This window comes from Petromyzon marinus, chromosome 80 (genome assembly GCF_048934315.1).
Source record: "Petromyzon marinus isolate PM22_M1 ecotype Great Lakes invasive population chromosome 80, UKy_Petmar_22M1.pri1.0, whole genome shotgun sequence".
In the NCBI taxonomy this organism is placed as follows: Eukaryota; Metazoa; Chordata; class Hyperoartia; order Petromyzontiformes; family Petromyzontidae; genus Petromyzon; species Petromyzon marinus.
Genome location: NC_133746.1, coordinates 6,976,978 through 7,000,780, shown reverse-complemented (window position 1 = coordinate 7,000,780; position 23,803 = coordinate 6,976,978). Strand labels below are relative to the sequence as shown.

The window sequence follows — 23,803 nt, the reverse complement described above, 5'->3', positions numbered from 1 at the left end:
TGGTCTACAATCAGTAACTGTACTGTATCTTCAATTGGTCACGAGTAATGACGAACCCATTTTCGACCATTTTCAGCCCATCCGCTTAATTAATTTCTGGAACAATTGAACTTCACCCAATTAGACAGCTGCGAAGGTCAAGACCAGCAATGTGGATAATGGGATCTATCACAATGTATAAACGAGCTACATTTAAGGGGGCCGGACTGTTCGGCTATACAAAGATAACGATGGCTATGTTTATTTAGCTGTTGATACCAGCTGTGCAGTCTGGAGGTAACGTTGCGGTCCCTTTGAGGAAATCTGCAACCGGGGTGCGTTGTGTTAAAAAGGTAACTGAGGATTGAACACATTTTAAGCATCGCTACATACGGAATGTCTTGCACCTTAAATTGATTTTAAGGTGAATTGTTGCCTTATTTTAGAAGTTGTGATGTTTGGCAGGACCGATAGCCATAGATTCAAACATTCTCCCAATATTACGAGCTGTTCTCTGCTATCTTCCTGAATGTAATTGCCATATTTATAGGTTTACATGTTAGATGTTAAAACGCTGGTGTGGCAGTGTTTCAATAGTTTGCGCACTGCGTTATGAACCCAGCCATCTGAGGATGATTGTTTTCCATAGAAAAGTTGGATTTAATTATCTGTGGGTTCGAAGATGGCTGAAAATACCGATTGGGATCGATAGATTCTGCCTCAGCTCGGGCATCCGTGTCCAGAAAAAGTGGTGGTGGTGTGGAACTGCATTAGTAAGTCGCGCTGCAGCGTTGCTGTCTCCGCCGGTCCCACTTTTTCTGTTTCCGCCATTGAGTTTCATTGAAATCGACTCTGTGTCCATCTGAGGTGACCCTGGGAGAGTCTCCCTTGATTTGGTGTCAATGGAGCACTTCATACTATTTGGTTCTTTCGGTAAAGTCACGTAGGTATAAAATAAAATAAATCACGACGTTCGATCGTAACACAAGTGGTCGTCCACTGCTGGACACAAACGAACGTCGTGATTTATTTTATTGTATACCTACGTGACTTTACCGAAAGAACAAAAGAGTATGGATTTCTGCAGTCATTAAAGCTTCAAATCAAGAGGGAGCGCTTTCATATTGGCCTTGAGGATATCCTTGAAGCGCTTTCTTCTGCCCTCCTCTTAAACGAACACCCCGACCAAAGCTGAGAGCAGAAGACTTCCTTCAGGAATCTGGAGTTGGGCATCTGGACGACATGGCCGGCCCAACGAAGCTGATTTTGAATGATAATGGCCTCAATGCTCGTGTTTGTTTGCGAGAGGACGCTGATGTTATTGCGACTATCTTCCCACCTGATTTAAGCATCATATTATTGGAGCTAATGTATTATGCTGCTTGCCAGCAATGGATCAGCCCAAATGTAAAAATTGGGGGCGTGCCTTGTACCCTGCAGTACGCATAGGGCTCTGGGTCCAATCTCTGATCACCATTGCATAATCCTTAATTATGAAAAAAAACCTCATCTGGCTAACCATATCAATTAGCAGAGTGCACAATTAAGGGTCAGAAGAAGTATCAGCTCAATGTGTAATAAAGTTTGGTTACTGAGAAGTGAAAATTATTAAGACAAAACTTGCCCAAGCATGTGGTGTTCAACATTCAATGGTAATTCTTGTTTGCTCTTAAATCGACACCAAATGGTAATTTACATATGTTATTCTATTATGAAAGAATACAGAATGTTTTATAATTTAAATTAATTTGTCTCCATTTGCATTGTTTTGTTAAAATGAGAAATCTTGTTCATAAAATATCACAATTCTAGATGCCGTTTCAGTGCCAAGTTACACCATTGTAACCATCACCAAAAAGACAATGACGTCCATTACAGTCGCTTGGATAACTTCTCTCCCGAACGCATACTACTACGAGATCTCCATTAGCGAGACTATAAGTGGAAAACAGATTGTCCAGTTTGGTTCATATTCAAACATACACACATTTGCTAACCTTGTTCCTGGAATGAACTACTCCGTGTCTGTGACGGCATACACCTGGTGGTCTTCCTCCCAAATATCAGATGTCGTCATGGACACAACCTGTAAGTACTTATACGGTCTACAATCAATAATTCTCCTGCATCTTCAATTGACCACGAATAATGACAAACCGTATCTTAGCCATTTGCAGCCCAACTGATTATTTAACTTTTCCCGTTAGCCAGCATAGGTCAAGATGAGCAGGCTGGACTATGGGATGTGTCACAAAGTATTATCAGCTTGTTACCACAATCTGTGCAATCTGGAGGTAACATTTCGGTTCCTTTGAATTCTGGAAACGGGGTACCTTGTGATAAAACGGTAACTGTTGATTGAACACATTTTTTTTTATCAGAGCTTCATACGGCATGTCTTGCACCTTACGAGTCGGGAAGGTTAATTTTTGCCTCATGTCAGAAGGAGTGACGTTGGACAGGACCGGCAATAAAACATCCAAACATTCCCCCAATATTGCAATATCTTTCTGAATGTAATAGCCATATGTATAATGCACATGTTAGATGTAAAAACTTTGCTGGAGCAGTGCTGAAATGGTTTATGCACTGTATTATGAACCTGGTGATCTGTGCGAATCTAGCCAATGGCAACATCAATAGCAAGTTACATCTGAATCAGTCTTAGACCCACTTCACTCGCTCACACTGGTAATGGTGATGAAGTTTGGTCAAGTAATCCCTGAGTAAGAAGGCATGAGGAGGCTTTCGTCGACCAGTGGATTTGCAAAGGCCTGTAAAGTGTCACTGATCTGCAACCCATGGTCAGAAAAATAACCCAATGTGTAATGAATTTTGGTTACTGAGAAGTGAAAACTACATATAAATCTAGCCAAGCATATTGTGTTCAATATTCATAATTAATTTCCATGAACACTTACATCAACAACAAATGTATTCATGTATTTGTCAACGTCATTGAATTATGAAAGAATACAGAATGTTGTCAGGATTGGTTTTTTTTTCAATTTGCAGTAAGTTTTGTATTTTCTTTACTTTGTTGACTAAATATCGCCCGTGCCAAATGTCGTTTCAGTGCCACTTCATACCATTGTAACCATCACCAACAAGAATATGACGTCCATTACAATCTCTTGGATGACTTCTCTCCCTAACGCGTACTTCTACCGGATCTACGTGACAGAGACTACAAGTGGAAGGGAGATTTACAATTCAAATTCATTCTTAAACATGCACACATTGACGAACCTGGTTCCTGGAAGGAGCTATTCCGTGTCTGTGACGGCTCGCAATGGTTCCTCCGACAAAATATCAGATGTCGTCATGGACAGAACCTGTACGTACTTATATGTTCTAATGTCAATAATTGTACTGCATCTTTAATTGAGAAGGTGTAATGACGAAGCGTTTTCTTTGCCATTCGTAGCCCAAATTATTATTTCACATTTGCACAATTGAACTTTGCCCATTTAGACAGCATAGAATGTCAAGACAAGTGGGCTGGACAGTGGGATATGACAATAAATATGGGCAGTATTTAAAGATTTTGCAAACAAGTGCCTCATCTGCAGGTAACATAGCATTTCCTTAGTACCTGAGTCCCCCCAGTACCAACCGAATATGTTCCTCACTTCTCTCAAGTTTCCAGCGCTCATTAACTCTGTCTGACCTTTCTATTGATTTGCTTTAAAGAAAGGCCTTTGCTAGAATTTTTGCCTTTTATATATTTGTTTTCTTTCAAGGCCACAGAGTTGTGGGTGACAAATATATTGAATTTATTTTTAATTGTGCATGACATGACATTCATGTACATTTAGCAATAGGGTAGCTATTCATTCAGCATATACAAATACGTCTTAGTGCGCTCTAGCTTCAGGGTTATACCGAAGTTGCATTTGTGTATAGTATGGGTTTGCTTCCCTTTGTGGTTTCTGTGTGTGTGATTTTGCGTAAATTTGCCTAACCTATTTCTACCCACAATTCTCCACGTGGTTTAAATTCAATGATATGCAGCTATGTGGTCGGACATGATACAACATTGTGTGTGTACTGTTTGCGCTACTTGGCATGCATCTGTCTTGTGTGGTTCATTGCAGGTTGGGTGACCGTGGCTTATGCTCTGTGGTTTTGCTTTGTGTCCTGTTTTTTCTAATGCATCTACTGCATAAATCAAAGGAATCTGGAAATTGAATGCAAAGCCTTTCACTGCACGTGCCCTCCCTGGCAAAGTCACCATCTCTTTGCCCCATTATCTTACTGTGGCCTCGGGATATACTACTTTTTCTGTACCGGGTGCGAATTATAGTGATTGCTTTTACGTTTACTTTTGAGTACAAACTCGCATTGGAAAACATTACAGAATCAAAGCCCAAGAATGTTGTGTTTTCCTCCTTCTCTGTTGCTGTTTAACAGTGCCACCTAAAGTGAATGCCTCAGTGCTTGCGAAGACCACGACAACCATGACCATCTCATGGCCCACCAATCCTTGGGATGTGGACTACTTCACTGTCATCTTAAATGAAACATCTAATACTTCCGCATCTCAGACCCTCAATGTATCATCTAGCCCTGCGACATTAACATATCTGGTACCTGGCAGCAATTACAGTGCATCTGTAGTATCTCACAGTGGGAGAAATGCCACACCATCGGACATAATCTCAGACAGAACCTGTAAGTACCTAATTATCTCATCCATTATTGATTCCATTACATTTCTAATATGTTACACATAAACGATGCCATCACCTGACTGAGTGATAAGATGCACCATTAGAAACTGTTTCAACGAGGGGAATTACTATGCTTAAAAGCCCCACTGTCATACATGTCAACGCTTTATCTAAGCCTACCTTATTGCAGACCAATTCAGATCTTATTGGTCACCCCGTGCCCTAATAAATATCAACGTTAATGCTACAAAGTCCCATCACAAGGGAGAAACATAAACAGACGAAAAATGTTGCCCGTATTGAAACGGCTGTACGCCGTTTGGACCTTAACTCAATTTCTTTGTACAAGAGTACGGGTAAACCATATGGGTTAACAGGTATGCACTGTACAACAAACTGTGGTGTCAATTCCCACAGTTGTTGCACTGTATTAACATAGCATGATGCGGTAATGACTTAGTGCTCTGTCATGGTATTAACTACCCAGATATTTGCTGATATTAATGTTTATGATTGTTTCATGACTGTGCAGATTGTGACAGTCAACATTTCATGGACATTGTTCTTTTTCCAGATCCAGCAACTGTCAGAGGCTTTTATTGCTCCAAGTATTCCACGAAAAATATTTCCTGCAATTGGTCTCTCCCCATTGGCGTGTGGAGCTTGCTGTACCTGGAAGTGATTAATGGCAATACTCTATTGCAGACCGTGAGCATTTCAAATGAAAATCCCTTTTTCATAACCATATATCCTGTGGGCGATACAATTGTAGAGCAACAAGGATATGGAACTACCAATAGGACATTTGCCATGCTTGGACGTCTGAATCCGAACACTGAATATCAAGTCAATATTACCACCCACTCAGGAGATCTGTACAGTGAAACTCTACAAGGCAACGCAAATACCTACGTAGGCGGTGGGTTCGTTGATTTTATTGATATTTGAGTGCCCGTGATTTGTGTGGCTTGTGCCAATATACGAACGCATCCATCTGTCACCATTATAAATGGTTGCAATGTACTCTAGAGATGGCCAGGTGGTCTAATGGCAAGGGTCCACTGTACAGGCACCTCTTTCCAGCCCCTCTGAGCTATATCACCACATTTTTACTTTCTAACCTGTGCCTATCTCCAAAATGACACCTCACCACATTTGTGTGATACTGTAGTTTCTAAGTTGTCATCATGATATAAACCCAATAACTTGAGTTCCCATCAATAGCTAACAGAGGGACAGTTCTGGGCCTCCCTGTGCTCGACTAGGCCTTTTTGACTGCCTGGTGAAGTATTAAACGTCAGCACTGGTGATGCTTGTGGAACTGGCCTCATCAAACCCTCTCATGCGCCCGTCCTCACTTTAGTTAGCTGCTCGTTAAGAGCCCTTCCCTGGACAGGCTTTAAAAAATGATATGAGGGATTTTGTTTTGTGAGGTGCAGTGATTGTTTAGGACACTGCACTATGAACCTGGTAACCAGAGTTCATTATCTGACACAAGTGAACACCAATTGGCGAGTGATATCCGACACCGGTCTGAGGTCCCCCTTTCACTATCCCACACTGAGCAGCATGTCGAAGTACGGTCAAGCAATGTCCATTCCTTCATCCAGCAGTGGATGAACACATTGCTCTCAATGACTACAGTTTGTGTAACTGTGCTTATGTCCAAACCTCATGTGGGCAGCTCCTCCACCCGTTCCGAACACGGTGACCATCACAACGGTGCAGAACCAAGTGACACTGAGCAGCCTGACCGTCTCCTTCAGCTGCAGCTGGTTCCAGAACACAAACGGTGACCTCAAGTACTACACGGTCATCGTCAAGCAGTCCGAGGGTAATGCAATGGGCGTGCCAGGAATATGGCTCGGTCACTTCATTCTTGCACGACTAAAATGAGATTTAACTTTCTACCAGGGGGAATGAGATGAGACAGAGCGCTTGCTGAGTATGCGAGAGGTAGTGGGATCAATGTCTGCATCTTCCAATCTGTTCTATAACGCGGTGGGAGTTTCGTTCCTGAAGGACACTGCATTATGGGAAAATCGTGTTTAAAGAAATAATATATATAGGGTAAAATACAGTCTTCGATCACATGTGCGTGGGTAGCATCCAGCAGCATCCCACCTTACGCAATGCTACATCGAGGCAGCCACAGCACCGATTATTCCTACTCATGTAGCGTCATTCTGCTCAATTGTTATAGCCAGTTCGCATCCGGTTGATCAAAAATGTGCTTCCCAATGCATTCGCGTTCATATCCAATTCCCGTTATGAAAACACGTTTATCCAGGCAGTGGTTGCGATGCAGACCTGTAATTCACAACAGTGGAGGCCAGGGTTGGTGAATCGCACAAGTATAGTGAAACAGTCTTGCCCTCCGTGCATTTTCTCTGGGTACACCGGTTTCCTCCTGTATGCAAACACCCATAATTGATCGATAACACCTTAATCTAGAGAGAACTGCAGAGCTAGCCTGGGGTGGGGGGGTTCCGGTTCTGAATTTGCTGCCAGCTCACTTCCTGGCTGCTGCATTCCATTTTATCTGTGGTTCCTCCTTGCATCTCTGAGTCATTCTCCATCTGCGTGAGTGAACAAATGGTGTGTGGCGCATTACAAGTTGAAATTGCTAAGTGTTTTTTTCTTTGCTTTAAGTAAAACACAGGTCCGTTACAGCACATCATGAGACTCGTATGACCCAATGTAGCCGTTTGCACGGGATATTCCCAATGCATTTGAGGGGTGGGTAACTTATTGGTAGAGGGGAGCCTGCTGTTCCATTCAGTAGGGAACCTCGAGGAGGGGAGAGGGTATACATCGAGAGAAGTGTTGGGGGGGGGGGGATTGTTATGGTTATGAATAACCGTAGTACAGTAATCCCTTGCCAACCGCGAAGGGTTAGGTTCCTGAAATCCCTCGGGGTTTACATTATCTTTGCCAGTAACAAGATGTAGTAATAGGTTTTACCCTTTTAACTGGCACAAAAACTGACACCTTTATTCAAGGCATCATGTTTGCAATAACCACAAGACAAGCAGGCAAAATGCAAACAAAAGAGACAACTCTGATAATAATATTGGCACTGTCCTTGAATTTGATTGGTCCACACCCGAGATGGCTTTTCTTAGAGCCTAGTCTCCACTAGTGTTCGACCAGATGACGCCAAAAGGCGTACTGCTTGTCTTGTGGTTATTGCAAACATGATGCCTTGAATAAAGGTGTCAGTTTTTGTGCCAGTCTTAAAGGGTAAAACCTATTACTATCCCTCGGGGTTGGTAAAGTGCAGGGCCTATGAGAGAGTGCGTTTGGCGAAACATTGCCGCGGTAAGACTCACCATAGCTTAACTAAGTCTCCTGTTCATTAACTAATCACTGAATAAAATACAATACGTTACACAATAACATCATAAAACATTAACAGTACCTTTACATACCTTCAATATGAACAGATGATGACGATAATAATGATGGGGGAAGGGCTGATTAGAAGGAGTGGCTCAACCCACCCTCCCCCTCTTCGTCTGGGTCACAGACACAATACTATCACCACTTGCTGCATGCTTCGGATCCATTATTAAGGACGATATTAATGTGTACTGTACAATATGTCCAATAAAACAGAGGGTCAGCTGATCAGCTAAGCAGTGCCACGGCCCCATGAAAAGTGTAAGAATGACTATCACTCTACACAATGTCATTCTGTACATCATGTCATTTCCTTAACACCATGCTTACCTGTGGATACACAAATTTCTAGGCCGCGGTTGGTAAATTGGTGTACTGTATAATTATTTTGTGAGAAGTGTGAATCTGACCGATGGAGGAGGTAGCAACATGGAGAAGATTGGTTAACTACTGACCAAGATAGTTGTCTCGCGTCTCGCAGGAGTCTGCGAGACAACATGTTGGATGCTATGCGGTAGCACCAATTTTGGTTTCACTACTCGGCGTGACTCGCAATTTGCGTATACTCAAACTGAGATCCTCGTGGTAGGAAAACAAGTAAATCCATGTACACTCACATCTCATGGTTGGTAAACAGGTATATAGAAGTAAATCCGCGTATACTCAAATCTCGCAATGAATACATTTGCGGTTGCCAAGATATTACTGTTTATACACATTTTAAATCTAAAGTGCAACTTTTCCTGTGCAATTTTGTGCCATGTATATGGAGGAATCCACTCATGAATCACTCCATCCAATGACACAGGAACCCAAGTCGAAAGTCCAGAGAAGAGGTGGCCAATGAGCAGGTACTATGATAATGGCAGCACAGACGCGTACCAGGTGGAGGATCGCGTCTACCCATCTGAGTGCTCCAACTCCAACTCCACCGCCAATGTCCAAATTGGCACCGGTAGATCGAACGGCAACTTCTACGATGCACCCTTGAAGCAAGACACTTCATACAGGTATGTCCTGGCCGTGCATTAGCTTATTCAATGCATGAAATCCCACTGGAATGTTGATGTGATGTTCCCATAAGCAGTGTGACATCACGTAGTCACATGAGCAGAGCCTTGACCAGACCTACGTAGAACACGTTCATAAATTAAATGGGCAATTTATTCATAAAATAAACTTCTGATTCTGAGACATTAAACTGGTGCAGTTTTCCTTGACCGACAGTTGCTTATGAGCGAATCTGCCATGCTGCTCTGCTGCTAATATCCTTGGTTCTCAGGGATGCACTCGTGGTTCACGAAGTACTATAAAAATAGCGCTATAGGTCATTATAACATGGTTCCAATGGAGACTTGTTACCGACAGCATTATATATTTTTTTTTTATAAATAAGCGATATACGAGGATTTCATTGGGGTATCGGTATAATATTTAATAGCCTTAATAATTATACTTTTACATCTGATAAATATATTAAAGCATAATATAAATAAAATTTACTTAATGGTGACTTGTTACCGACAGCACTATATATTTTTACTAATAAGCGATATACGACGGTTTCATTGGGGTATCGGTATAATATTTAATAGCCTTAATAATTATACTTTTACATCTGATAAATATATTAAAGCATAATATAAATAAAAATAACTTAATGGTGACATGAAAATAAAATAAGTTATGTACTCACCAGTGCATTCGGTCTATGCTTACGTAAGATTAACCAGTCTGTCGTAAATACACATTCCGCGGCAAGCTGAACTAACCAATGGGATTACTCGATCCATGTTTGACCACAAGCATGTGGTTAATGCAGACTTGCTGCCTTGCAATATATGTCTTTGGTGTTTGAACATCTTAACACCTTCTGTATTATTGCCTTTTCCTAATTCCCCACTCATCAGGTGTCTAAATTCCTGTGCCGATTCTCGTGTTCTTCCACCTTGTCCATTATGACTATTCAGGCTCAGTTTCCGCGTCTACACGTACCTCCCAAATGCACTCTCCATCCGCGCTGGAGGGGTAGCCATCTACACGGACACACTCTTCTCTCCACCGCTCAGGACCTTAGCAGGCGGCATCGGGAGTAAGTATCCCAACTACTGCCATTCCGCATGAAAACATCCAATCAGTTTGTGTATGTGTAGTGACTAACTCGGAGACGGTAAGACTTGGAGACACTTCTTCATTAACACTAAATAATTAGTCCGTCTATTGTCGGCGACGCTACTCAACCAGGACAGTTGGTAGGCTGCCTGACTAGCGACGCCCCGAGATGGTAAAGACAGAGACTACGACAAGACGAATGGTGAAGATGACGAGAAGAATGGTGAAGACGACAAGAAAAACGGTAACGAAGGATTTCAGCAGCACAACGGAGATCCCACTCCAACAAGAGTCCCGAGTTCCTCTACAGGGCCCCCTCTTATACAGTCAGTGTGGTCTCGCTCCGCCCCCGGCCACGCCTCCTTTCTATAACCTACTAGCGCATTCCTGGTGTGCCCCCTTCTGTGACCTTTCTCCTAGATCCCCCTCTCGTGTATATCCTGGCCTGCTGACGTCAGGACTGCTGTATGCCGCAGATCCCCTTTTCTGCCAGCAGCCAGTGCTATGCCACTACATCACCTCCCCACCCTCCCCATGAAAAAAAAAATCGGCTGACACCAATCACATATGGAGAGGGGAACTCGCAAGAATGTGCTAACGCAATTAAGCTAACATGGAGGGATAACGAACTTTAGATGATAAATGTTTTCACTATGAACCCGAACCACAAGGAAGTAAACAATTTCCGATGACCACTGGCTTGCCGCAGCCCACAAGCATCGGGAAGGAGCCCAGATAAACCAGTGGCCACACCTCGGCTCGCGTCTGTGGCCACCCACCAGATGGCGTCGGAACTCGATTGAACAACAGAAAGGGAGCAGTTCATCGAAACAAAGCACTCGTTGAACATGTCCCCACCGCCAGACCCGCAGCTGGGATGGGAATTGGCATACTGGGGACCCACGGGACACTACACAAATGGCCTAATGGACACGGCCCCTCCCGGGAAGAAGAAGATGGCAACCGGTTCCTCACAAGCGGTCCATCCCTTGGAGGTGCTGCCGGATGGTCTGCGGGTGTCAGGCGCTGGAATCCTGTTGGCCATACAATGGAATCCTTCTGAGACGTAACTTCCGGGCTCGCCCACCCCAGGTCGTCAGACAAGTCAGAAACCCGGCACTCAGGAAGTGGAGATGAACTGTCAACATAGGGTGGAATATAGGATTTCAACCGTGACGGGTGCACAAACCAGCGACAGCGACCAACCTGTATACGCATGCACTGCGGCCTCCTGACCTCAATCACGTCAAAAGTGCCCTGCCATGGCCAGTGCAATTTAGGGGATGTGCCCAGGGTCACCTAGGAACAATGCAACCACGCCTTGTCCCCAGCGGTCCATGGGATCCCATTCTCCCGTTGTCCTACAGGTTTTTCATTCGCGGCCTGTCCTTTAGCTGAATTCCCTCGAAGCGCCTCCACCAGCCGCTTAATCGTGACCTGCATGGGCATAACGACGTTTTTGCCCATGTCCATGCCCAACTGAGCCTCCATGGGGGGGTCACTTTACCTCCCATACATGAGGTAAAACGGTGAGAATCCTGTTGGGGCGTGAGGGGCCATCTTATACGCAGCCTGGACACCGGGAATGTACAAGTCCCAGTCCGATTATGCCTCATTAACCTGTTGGCACAACATGGATGTAAGGATCCTGTGCAAGTGCTCCACTAACCTGTTCGTCTGGGGATGGTAGGGTGATGTAGGAATTTTTTTCATTCCCAGAGAATCGCACACCTCCCTTAACAATTTTGAATAAAAATTTCATCCCTGATCCATAAGAAGTTGTTCAGGAGTCCCTTTGTCCAAAACATATCCGTGCAGAAATGCATCTACAATGGATGCGGCCAACTGGTCTGGCACAGACCATGCCACCAGCCACCGGGACAGATATTCCACCCTGACAAGGAGGAATTTGTTTCTCCTCTGAGCGGCGGGAAACGGCCTGAGAATGTCCAGAGCAACTAGTTCGTTAATACGAGATACCGTGATAGATTGTAAAGGCAACTGGACCTACCTTGGCGGCTTGTGCTCTGCGGGGGGCAGCACACGGCTCCCGTAGGCCACTAGCATCTCTGCACCATTCACGACCTGGATTCTGGTGTTGCAGGCGTCCATATCCAACACAAAGGGCTGATAGAAATCAGGGTATCCAAGGAGAGGTGCATTGGTGAAGCCATCGCGCAGCGTGACAAACGCAGCCTCCTCCTCCCCTCACCAAAATCTCTGGCCCTTGGCAGCGAGCGCGTGGAGCAGCTTAGCAATCATTGCGAACTTGGGGATGAACCGGCGATAATACGATGCAAACCTGACAACGCTGCGGACTTCACCCACCGACGTGGGGGTTGGCCATGTGTGCACTTGTAGTGAGTCCAACTGAGTCACAGATGTTGTCTTTGGGAGCAACAATATTGTTAACTATTAACACAACATACTCTATGGTGGTGACCACCCAACTAACCACAAATCCCCTCGATGGGTTCGCGATCTCAGTCCGGACAATGAGCTGGGTCCTGTATCGTGTGGCTGGAGGCTTCTTCAAGCTGGACGTGGATCTCCTGCCTCTCCAAAAGTAAGAACCCCGAGCCCCTCTCAGGGCCCCCCTTATTTTGGGCCGGGCTGAGGCTGGCTCCACCTCTCGCCCCACCCACCTTCTCGATCTCTCTCACCCTTGCCCGAAGGTTCTCTAGAGTTCTTCCTGGACCATGTGACCACCCATTGGCCACCTCCACCAGTGGCCCCTCTCTAGTATCATCTGGTCACGTGTCCCCAGGTCAGCCAGAGTATCATGCCCCCAACGTAACCCTAGCTGGCTGACACTCTCTTGTTCTCTCAACGGGAGCCCACACCACACGCTGTGCATGGTTCCACCATTCTTAACCAGCGCTCACCCAAGCCCCCACTAGGGCTGGTACTACACCCCGTGTCCTGGGTGTCCACACAACAGTATTCCTCCTGCCGTGGCCTCGCAGGCCCGGCACCACAGTGGCATTCCCAGTCACTACACACGCACGCAGTTTTGTCAGGATCTGTGGCTATCCCAGACTAACTAACATTGTGACCGAAAAACCACACCGATGTTTGCAAAAGATGGAACATTTGCGGGTTGAATTTGAGATTGGTCGCCCACACCCTGATTAAATACCAACCGCTGCAGATGCTCCTGAAACGTGTGCCCAAATACAATATCGTCATCCAAGTAAATGAGGCACGAGTCCCATTGAAGACCTGCCAAGACCAATTCCATAAGCCGCTGAAATTGGCCAGAGCAGAGTGAAGACCCATCAGGAGGCAGTTAAATTGGAACAACCCTTGTGTCTGGAACGCGGTTTTAGGCCTGGATCCAAGGGCAGCTGCCAAAATCCCGACAAGTCGAGGGTCGAGAAAAATCACGCACCCGACAAGGCGTCCAAGGAGTCATCCATCTGGGGGAGTGGATACGTGTCTGCCACAATTATTTTATAAAATTTATGGAAGTTGACGCAAAAGCGCAGACTCTGATCTCGTTTTTTGACCAATACAATGGGAGCCCCCCACGGACTGGTGGAAGGGGAGATGATGTCCGCGGCCAACATTTTGTCAAATGCTTGACGAACGTGGTCCTTCTCCTTGGGACTGAGCCTGCACGAATTCTGCCATATTGGAGCAGCGTTACCCATGTCGATGCGATGTTGCAATAGTGACGTGTGGCCAATATCAAATTTCCCTTGGCTAAAGATATCCTCATTCTCGGAGAAAGCACGCAACTTGCCCTGCTGTTCCCCAGACAATTTAGAACCTTCGTTGCGTGTTGGACGGTGGTTCCAAAATGGCAGCCATCTGAGTGCATGCCCGAGGTAGAGTTGCCCGGTCAGTCTCAGGGATGGCCTGAAATGCTGCCAGTGAGTCGTCATCCAGTGCCGTGGGCAGAGCCCGCAGAGCCTCCTCGTCGGACCACCCGACCTGGGTGCAAGCTGCTTTGAAGTAGTGTTGAAACGCTGTCCAGTCGCCCTCCACGGCCATGAACTCACGGATGTAGGCAGGCGCTTCCATAACAACAATGTCCCCTGCAGAAGCCGCCGATGGCGACTCGAATTTGGCGGGAAGACTTTCCCACTCTGACGACAACATGGCAGTCAACTTGCTGCGCCGCGCCCGCGGTGGGCAAAATGGCGACCGCTTGTGTGGGCGGGAACGCCGCCATTTCCATTGCTGGTGTGGCGGCAAAAGGTGAGCCGTCCACCTGCTGCTCTTGTGCTGTAGCATCTCCAGCAGACCCCACGGACTCGAGTTGGATGACAAGCTGTGAAGAGCAGGTTTGCAAGGTGCCCGGTGAGGTCGCACCACCCTTCTCCGAAGGGCGGCTGCAAGGGGGCGACATACTCCTGCTGCTCCGCTGGTATCGCCGTATAAGGATACATCACCGGAGTCCTGGATTCCGGGGCTGTTGAGGGGATCACATCCCCGTCATCCTCGTCTCCAGAGGACACTATCGGTGGGTTCTTCCTCTTTGCCGCTTTGACATGACGAATTAATTTTTCTTTCACACTTCTGACACCAAATGTTGCGACTAACTCGGAGACAGTAAGACTTGAAGGCACTTCTTTATTAACAAGCACCATCGGGGTTAACACTTTTAATAATTAGACCATCTATTGTCGGCGACGCTACTCAGCCAGGACAGTTGATAGGCTGCCTGACTAGCGGCATTTCGAGATGGTAAAAACGGAGACCACGACAAGACGAATGGTAACAAATGACTTCAGTAGCACAACGGGGGATCCCACTCCAACAAAATCCCCGAGGTCGCCTACAGGGCCCACTCTTTTACTGTGAGCATGGCCTTGCTCCGCCCCCTGCAATGCCCCCTTTCTGGAACTTACTAGCGGGTTCCTGGTGTGCCCCTTCTGTGACGTTTCCCTTAGATCCCCCTCTCGTGTATATCCTTGCCTGCTGACGTCAGGACTGCAGTACGCCGCCAATCTCCTTTTCTGCCAGCAGCCAGTGCTATGCCACTACATATATATTATGTTGAATGTCTTTTGAACGGAACATTGCCAACCATGCTAATTGGAGGTCTAGGGGAAGGACAGCAAACTGAACACAAAGTTGTGAAGAAACAATTTTCAATTTAGAATTTAATGTGCAAAGCCCCAGTGGCTTCCTAATATCAGAAAAGCGTTCCAGACGCTCGCAGAAGCACATCTGAAAGCACCACGTGATGCGGTAACTATCTTTGTTAGACAGTTGGCCACAGCTGCTGCTGCTGTGAGAATGACTGGAGTTAACGTGATGGTTTATGCTCCTTGATGAGAATAGCTTTGTGTGATATTTAGACGAGAAGTCAATGGTGCTAGAAAATAGTTGAACTTCGTTCAGACCATCTTACATCTCTACTACAAACCAGTCACAATTGTCAAGTCTCCAGCTAACTTAATGACATTGGATCCAGCTTAATATGCTCACGGCTGAAGGCCTTCCAACGCTGTCATGACCATGTTTCACCACACGTGGCAGTTGCGTGATCACGTTTCACCAAACTGGTCAGTGTGTATTGGTGAACGGGGGTAGAGGACAGGACCGGTTTAGATATCGGTCGTCACCCCTGATATGAACTGTAATCGGGAATTCAATTCTGGTAACCAGGTTCATAATAAAAGTTCGTGTAAAATATTGACCATTTACAATGTGCATTGCTATATGAAATTATTTAATCGAAACCCTGTTATTTATTGCGTTGGCCGGCACGGTCCCGGTTCCAGAAAGGCTGTTGCCAGTGTTGCGAAGCATTTTGAAAAAACTGAGAAAACTGAGCAGTGGACAGGGATGATGGACAATGTGGGGTAAGCAGCAGGGCCAGTATCTGAGAGAGCAGAGCACCGCTTATTGCGTGGGCCACGAAAATGGTTACGTGAAGCCATATACAAGTGGGTGCTGACATAGGGAGAGGGAGGAGAGGAAATTAATGAGAAAAGAAGACTGCTTAATGTGGAGGGGTACATTTGTTCCAGTTAAGGGGCTGGGGGGGAGAGAAGAGGGGTAGGTGGGAGAATCACGGCCAGGTAGAATAGGTGGGTGAGTTAGGACCAGGAAGAGTACATGGGTGAGTCAGGACCAAGTACATTATATGGACGAGTCAGCAGCAGGTAGAGTAGGTGGGTGATTCAGGGCCAAGGCAAGTAGTTGGGTGAGTCAGGAGCAGGGTTCTGGTTTATGCCGACAAGTGGGGACCCGAGGTGGTGGCACCGCATGCTGGGGGGAGGGGTCAGGAATAATAGTAGTACTTTCGCGACCGATATTGTTCATAAAGGGTGGTTTTTTTTAGTTAGATCGCATAAATATGAATGTGTCGTTAAACCAACCACCACCCGGCAGCCAATTAGTAAGGTTCGTCGAATCTGGCCATCGCGTGATGAGGCTGGTTGTAATTACTGGCTAAACATCGTACTCGAATTGTAAATGTTGTAGGTTTATTCTCCAACACATAACCGCTTAGTGCTGAACTAGTAACTGATTGGCACGTTTATTTTTGAGAAATATCTCAAGTATTTTCAGTCTCGACACAGCACTGATGCCACCCGTCTCCCCCTTTCTCTTCCATATCAGGCTCGGGAAGCATCGTTGGCCCTGTGGTGGGAGGTGTGTTGGGAGCGTTGGTGATCATTGTTGGAGGGGTTTTACTCTACATACGCCAGAAGCAGCTGTACGTTCTGAGCGCAAACACAGCACATTCACTGCGATATCAAATTTGGTCACAAGGGTGTACATGAACAATCCTTCATCAATGCACTGTTGGATGAAGGCCTGTCAACACCCCACGGGTTGTGGCGTTATTTGACAATCCTTCGAGACCCTCATCAGTGTCTCTCTTAACTCATGCAGCCTCATTGTAAAAAGCCAACTCTGCTTTCCTAAATGAAGTGATTCATTAAGTTTTGGTGATGATGTGTCTTTCCCTACAGTGCTATTTCAATAGTGCTATCGACGTTTCATCATGAGACAAATTACATGTTCGGTTCTCTCGCAGAGTAGTGCATCACCCCGTGTTAGACAACGGTCTGCGGGAAACAGATATCACACAACTACGTCCAATATTCCTTAATGTTACGTCTGAGTCAGTCATCCTTGCAGTAGCAGCGGCTTTTGTCTGGCCATCAAACAAAAACGGTCACTCCATCACGCGCTTTCGGATGCACTTCTGTGCCCGTCTAGAACGCTCTTCCATCCGATATTAGGAAGCCACTGGAGCTTTGCACTTTACAATTATCTCGATGGGCAAACCAATTTGTTTAAATTATTTTTGTGTTAAATTTCTTGTCCTTCCCCTGCACCTCCGATTATCGCGGCTGCCCCCTACTGTATACATAGTCATACAGTAGGGGGCAGCAGATTCCTACTCACCCAGCGACGGAATAGGCAATATTCACCACGGCATTCAAACCTATTGTTTTAATATTATTTGAGATACTGCAATGGCAGTAGTTCATAAGCATAGATAACAAAAACTAAACGCATTTGTTAATACCACTGCTCTAAAAGGAAATACAATAGATGACGTTTTTGGTAATGGTCCTTCTTAATCTATGTGTTATAAAGAAACGCCATTGCCTGAAATATCATCTAGTATATATTTACTTTCAGGAAAGTGTATGACTGAGTTTGTAATTGTCACAGCGGAAATGTATAAAAAGTACTGAAGCAAATGTATGTTGTCCGGTTTTTGTGCATTAATTGGCAACTGGGTTGAGCCCAGTTTTAAAAACAAGCATCTGCCCAGATTAAACGCCAGGAACTCAGTTGGTTTGTATACCTATCACTGCTGCTGTCTGTCCATTCATCTGTGTGTCTGTCCACCTAGTAGTCTCCCTATTGGTTAAATGTTCCCAACATCTCCCTCTTTCTACAGGAACTGTTTCAAGAGAACCAATGCCACACAGCAAACTAGGTAAGTATTCATTCCTCTTATCCGCTTGTCTCATCCACTTATCTAGCTCCCCTTCACCAGTCCCCCTTAGGTCTCAGAGATCTGGAGATGCAAATATTCTCTGCATTTCAAGGACGATCATCTAGTATATATTTACTTTCAGGAAAGTGTATGACTGAGTTTGTAATTGTCAGAGCGGAAATGTATAAAAAGTACTGAAGCAAATTTATGTTGTCCGGTTTTTGTGCGTTAATTGGCAACTGGGTTGAGCCCAGTTTTAAATACAGGCATCTGCCCAGATTAAACGCCAGGAACTAAGTTGGTTTGCATACCTATCACTGCTGCTGTCTGTCCATTCATCTGTGTGTCTGTCCACCTAGTAGTCTCCCTATTGGTTAAATGTTCCCAACATCTCCCTCTTTCTACAGGAACTCTTTCAAGATAACCGATCCCACAGAGCAAACTAGGTAAGTATTCATTCCTCTTATCCGATTGTCTCATCCACTCATCTAGCTCCCCTTCACCAGTCCCCCTTAGGTCTCAAAGATCTGGAGATGCAAATATTCTCTGCATTCCAAGGACGAGGCTTTGTTTGAGTAACCACGGGTTTTCTCCTGTAGCCCTCAGACTATGGAACTCTCTTCTACAAGATATCAGGATCTGTGAACATTTTTAAAGGATGTCGTAAAATATTTATATTTATTTACACAAATATGGTCATATAACATATTTATGTTTACGACGCCACGGTGGCGAGATGTGAACCAACTTGCCTGGCATGCATTAGTTGGTGAATTCGATCCAGTTTATATGTTCTTCCCATTGTGGCGTGGATTTTTCTCCAGGCCCATTTGTTTTTCCCTCCAAATTTCGAAACATGCGTTTGCACTTGAATATTTGGCTGCTATACATTCCCCTCTGATACACCACTTTGTTGAGTTAGCATTCGTGGCCATTTCACTTCTTAAAAATAACTACATTGCTCAGTGGGCCTTACCTTGTAAAATAAAAGTGAATCCGCTTCCATGTGTTCAATTATTATTAGTTAATTTATCAAATGGCTTTAAGCATTTTTTCAAGAGTTATTTTTAATGAGTGCTTGCCTCTGTCTTGTACAGCATTTGAGATCATCGACATTATAACAACCAGTGCGATACGGTATACAACTTATTCTGTTTGAGTCGTGAGCATATACAGTACACTGAATATATCAATAATGCTCAGCATGGTTTTATGTCACTTGGGCAGTTCGCAGTAACCTGCGGTCATTAAATAATGGTGGTGAAATTAGATTTTGTTTGCTTTTTAAACTATTTCTAGCATTAGCGGTGGCATTATTCACGTGTTGGTGTCTTAGTACCTGCAGGCTCTGGTTGTCTCTTCGACGAATCGTAGATGCTCACCACTTGTACGTGCGTATGTACATATGTTGAACCTCTTTCATACCGTACATATTCAACGGTGCTCATCGGAGGTGCGAGGGGCGGGAAGTACAAACTAACATAAAACGCAGTTCTCAAGATATGAGTTTTAAATCTAGTTTTAATAAGTGCATGGCTGCCGTGGCTTCCGCATGAAATGACAATTTTTAAAAAGCAATTTTGAAAACACTACAATGAGCTAAAACATGTAGATTCCGTAAGTCACAAGTTGAAAGGCAGGAGCTTCCATTGATGTAAAGTCTCTATTTGTAGACACGTTTCAACAAAGAAGAACACGTTTCAATTATTTATTTCTGAAGTTAATAATTACGTAATTATATTCCTAAGGGGAAAAACTACAAATATTAAAACTCAACGGGGATGGAGTGACAGCGCAGTGGATAGTGTTGTTGCGGTTTGAGGCCGGCAACATCAGTTTTACCTATCTTTCCGATAACAGTACTTTTTGCATATTGCCTGCATGTTGAAATAAAAAAAATTGCTCAGCAATATATTGTAATCCCATTTTATTTTTAAAGCACAAGAAAATGGGACGATCTCCCAGCTATTCCAAGTGACGTGAAAAAGGACGTTTGTGATGCAAGTCATAAAGCCGGCAATGAATACGTGATTCCTGACGACTCCGTTTATGAAGATCTGGATAATTGGTACGTATGCAAGTCACAATTACATACAAGTGACACAATTTGCTATTAGTGTAGGTAAACCAATTTTACACGAGTTATAAGCATGTTGAATGTAAGCGCCTAGTTCATGCAATGAACAATAATATGGGTAATACTTTGTATAAGTTAGAAACATTTACACTTTACATTTCAAATGTATCACATTCTGATCCAGGCTTCGTCGATTTAAAAATCTAAATCGAATTCAACTTGATTTAGTAGCAGGCTTTTATATCTCACATTTGAAGTGAATACACCTTCAAAACGTCCAGACATTGCAGGACATTGCAACAATGGAGAAACGCTATCAGGGCAAATGGAGCCCATCAATTATTGCAGACTATTGCTGGACAGTGACAAGAGATGCTCCATTTAATGAATACAAGAGACAAGCCAAGAAGCGCAGAGTAGACACTGAATAAGGACTAAACTATGTACTTATATAAACTTAATAGTTTTTTGCCTTTTGTTTAATAACATATTTTATTTATACAACCCTTTTGCTGATTTATTGACATGTAATCATGTAAAGCAACCATAAACACATGCAACGACCTAGGTTTACAATTTACGAGTCAAACTCTATCTACACAATATACATAGTCGTAAAATGTTCAAACGTAAATATCATGGGAACAGTAGACAATCAGTTGTTTTATTTATCATATTTGAATTCAGCACATCAAAATCCATAATCAACAGCACATTTCATTTCTGAAGCAGACGTCTATAAAATTGTAGACCAGTGTAATTATTAAATGTGTTTATTGTTATAACGTTATGTTAGTAACAGTCTGTGCTGCTCTCCAGTTTTTTGGGTGAAAAGTGGGTTAAGTTTAGCCTAATTGTGGCAAGTTGGCTCAACAAACTCAACTACAATCGAAATTTTGTTTCATATTTGATACTCTAACGAAATATTTAAGCATATCGCTGATTGTGATTCACCATCAGAATTTAGGCCGAGGCAAAAAAAAAATACCAATTATGATTTTCTGAATCATGAGTTACCGGCGTTGGTTCGACTATATTGGTATCGGATTTCATTATCTCTGTATTCCTTCTTAAAACAACAAAATTATTTGCGTCAGGTCACTGCCTTGGTCAAAATCACTTACACTTGTTAAAATAACTCGGTTTAGACTTTTAAAACATGTTATTATTATTCGCTTTCATCATAGTTCTTCATTTTATTGGAGTTATGGGCGTAATTGATAGTTGTCAGCTTTCTATTTCGCTTAGATTGTATCTATACTTGTGAGTGGCGCTTTGTTAGAATAGACATTATTACAGTATTATGTTACATGTGTATTGGATCATCGTACTCAAAGTTTTCTTTTCATCTTATTCAAGTAAACACCAAGAGGACCACCACTCAGGTGCACCGTTGAAGACAGGAGAAGATGATTCCAAGACCGTGGGCAGTTCCGATAAGACCTATCTCGCCCCCGACAATATACCTGTATACCTCAATCTGAAATAGTCACTCTCCACCTCCTTCTGTTCGATATAAAAAAACTGCTCCTCTACTGAGTTAAAAAAAATAGCCAGACCTTTACTTTGCTGGGTTCATGCCAAGGTCAATCTTACCTCCTTCTCAAGGTTAATTCAACCATACCAGGTACAAATTAATGAGGTGTGATAATGTTATGCCACCAGCGAACAGACATTGCAGGTCTTTGAGAACAGATGTTGCACTTGCAAAAACTGCTGGTGTTCAAGGCCTTAAATGGACTTGCTTCTCGTAATATTCTTCACCTTCTTCTGTCATATATTCCATTGAGATCATTAAGATCATTTTCTTGGTTCCTTCGGTAAAGTCACATACCGAAAGAACCAATAATATGAATCCCTGCAGTCACGAAAGCTTTCAATCTAAAATCATTAAGATCGTCAGATTCTGCACTGCTCACTGTCCCAAAGTCTAGGCTTCACACTTGGGGGTGATGGCACCTTTGCAATTGCGGCTCCTAAACTCTGGAACTCGTTGCCCTTCGAGGTCAAGGGGACTTCCAAGACGCTACAAATCTTCAAATCTCCACTAAAAACACATCTTGTTTAAAACCGATTTCTCTCGTTACTTAATTTCAAACGTCTGTCTTCCTTCTTCTTTCCTTGGTTGATGTGAACTATTTCCGCCTTTTCGTGCAAAGCACCCTGAGAACGATTGTTTAAGGGCACTTTATAAAATGTCAATTATTATTGGTCTCTGTACGAGTCTAAGGGTACCTATGCAAGTGTAATGGTCTCAGTGGAAATCTATAAATAAGTCTTCGAATGGCTGATGTAGGTATAGAGTAACAACTATAATTTTATACGCTTTGGTTCTTTCGGTAAAGTCACATAGGTATAAAATAAATAAATTTAATCACGACGTTTCGGGCGCAACACAAGCGGTCAGTCATCAGGTGGGACAACCACAGCAAGAAACAATTGCTGAAGTAGGCTAAAGGGCTGCTACAACAAGAAGCCATATAGGCAAGAGAGGGGGGGAGGAGCCAGGGAGGAGAGACAGGGAGGGTGGGGGTGTGGGGTAGGGGGAGTGGAGGCTACTAGTTAAGACACAAGCACGGCAAAAAATGCCGGGGAGGGGAAGTGGGCGGGTTGGGAGTGGGAGGGTTAGAAAGCTGGAGATGCGGATATGAAGGCAGGCCAAAAGCAGTTATGGCTTTAACTGGTTAACAACATCCTTCCAATTATTGCTCAAACTGTATCCATCTTCCCGGTTGAAGTTACGTCTATGTTTATATATCTGGATGGCTTCATGAACAAACCTGGCTCCTAACCATCCCACTCCAACCCCGCCCACCTCCCCGGCATTTTTTGCCATCCTTGTGTCTTAACTCGTAGCCTCCACTCACCTACCCCACACCCCCACCCTCCCTGTCTCTCCTCCCTGTCTCCCCCCCTCCCTTCTCTTGCCTATATGGCCTCTTGTTGCCGCAGCCCTTTTGCCCACTTCAGCAATTGTTTCTTGCCGTGGTTGTCCCACCTGATGATGGATGCTTGTGTTGCGCCCGAAATGTCGTGATTGAATTTATTTTATTTTATACCTACGTGACTTTACCGAAATAACCAAAGAGTATGGATCCTTGCAGTTACGAAAACTTCTAAACTATAATTTTACATTGAAGTGGTCGATCCAGATGACTGCGTCATATGTAGTGGATTGTCCTGCTCTGATGATGCCTCCCTCCACATTTGTGAATTGGGCATTGAGACGTCATACCATATATGGTCTAAACTGGGTAACCACAGGCACAATACTACCAGATACATTTTATGTTTATTTTCATGTATGCTTCAAGTAACCGCATCTGCCATATTATGTGTAGATTAGATTTTGGGTTGTGCACATAATTTCCGTGGAAGATCGATCAAGCCATAGATTGTCTGCATCGGCTCCACATTCTGGGTAAAGGTAGAGATGGCTGGCCTGGACAAAACAAAGCCATGGGTAATGCCAAATATACCATATTGGGTGATAAAATATACATGTATTATTTACCTACATACACTATATAAGGGTGAATCAATCAAATGTGTGCATTTGTTGTTATTCTTTAAGATAATCGGTTGACTGTCGGAACTCATTTGTGGTCACATGGTGACGAACGAGTCACAGACACACAGGAT

The 23,803-nt window shown here is 44.1% G+C and overlaps 1 protein-coding gene across 1 annotated transcript; it reads left to right on the top strand.

The window, feature by feature from the left end:
• The first annotated feature begins 7,466 nt into the window (after positions 1-7,466).
• On the top strand, positions 7,467-22,582 carry LOC142907642 (uncharacterized). The gene is made up of 8 exons (XM_076057212.1): positions 7,467-8,315; positions 8,863-9,064; positions 10,025-10,146; positions 16,746-16,842; positions 18,046-18,084; positions 18,492-18,530; positions 20,024-20,152; positions 21,521-22,582. Exons 2-8 carry the CDS (start codon positions 8,898-8,900, stop codon positions 21,648-21,650), a joined length of 723 nt encoding a protein of 240 aa, XP_075913327.1. The 5' UTR covers positions 7,467-8,315; positions 8,863-8,897; the 3' UTR covers positions 21,651-22,582.
• The last annotated feature ends 1,221 nt before the right edge of the window (positions 22,583-23,803 follow it).

Excerpts from the sequence above, each read along its gene's own strand:
- LOC142907642 (XM_076057212.1), top strand. The coding sequence starts at position 8,898 with ATGAGCAGGTACTATGATAATGGCAGCACAGACGCGTACCAGGTGGAG. Across the intron at positions 18,085-18,491 it reads AATGCCACACAGCAAACTAG|GAACTCTTTCAAGATAACCG; the intron begins GTAAGTATTCAT and ends CTCTTTCTACAG. Across the intron at positions 20,153-21,520 it reads TATGAAGATCTGGATAATTG|TAAACACCAAGAGGACCACC; the intron begins GTACGTATGCAA and ends ATCTTATTCAAG.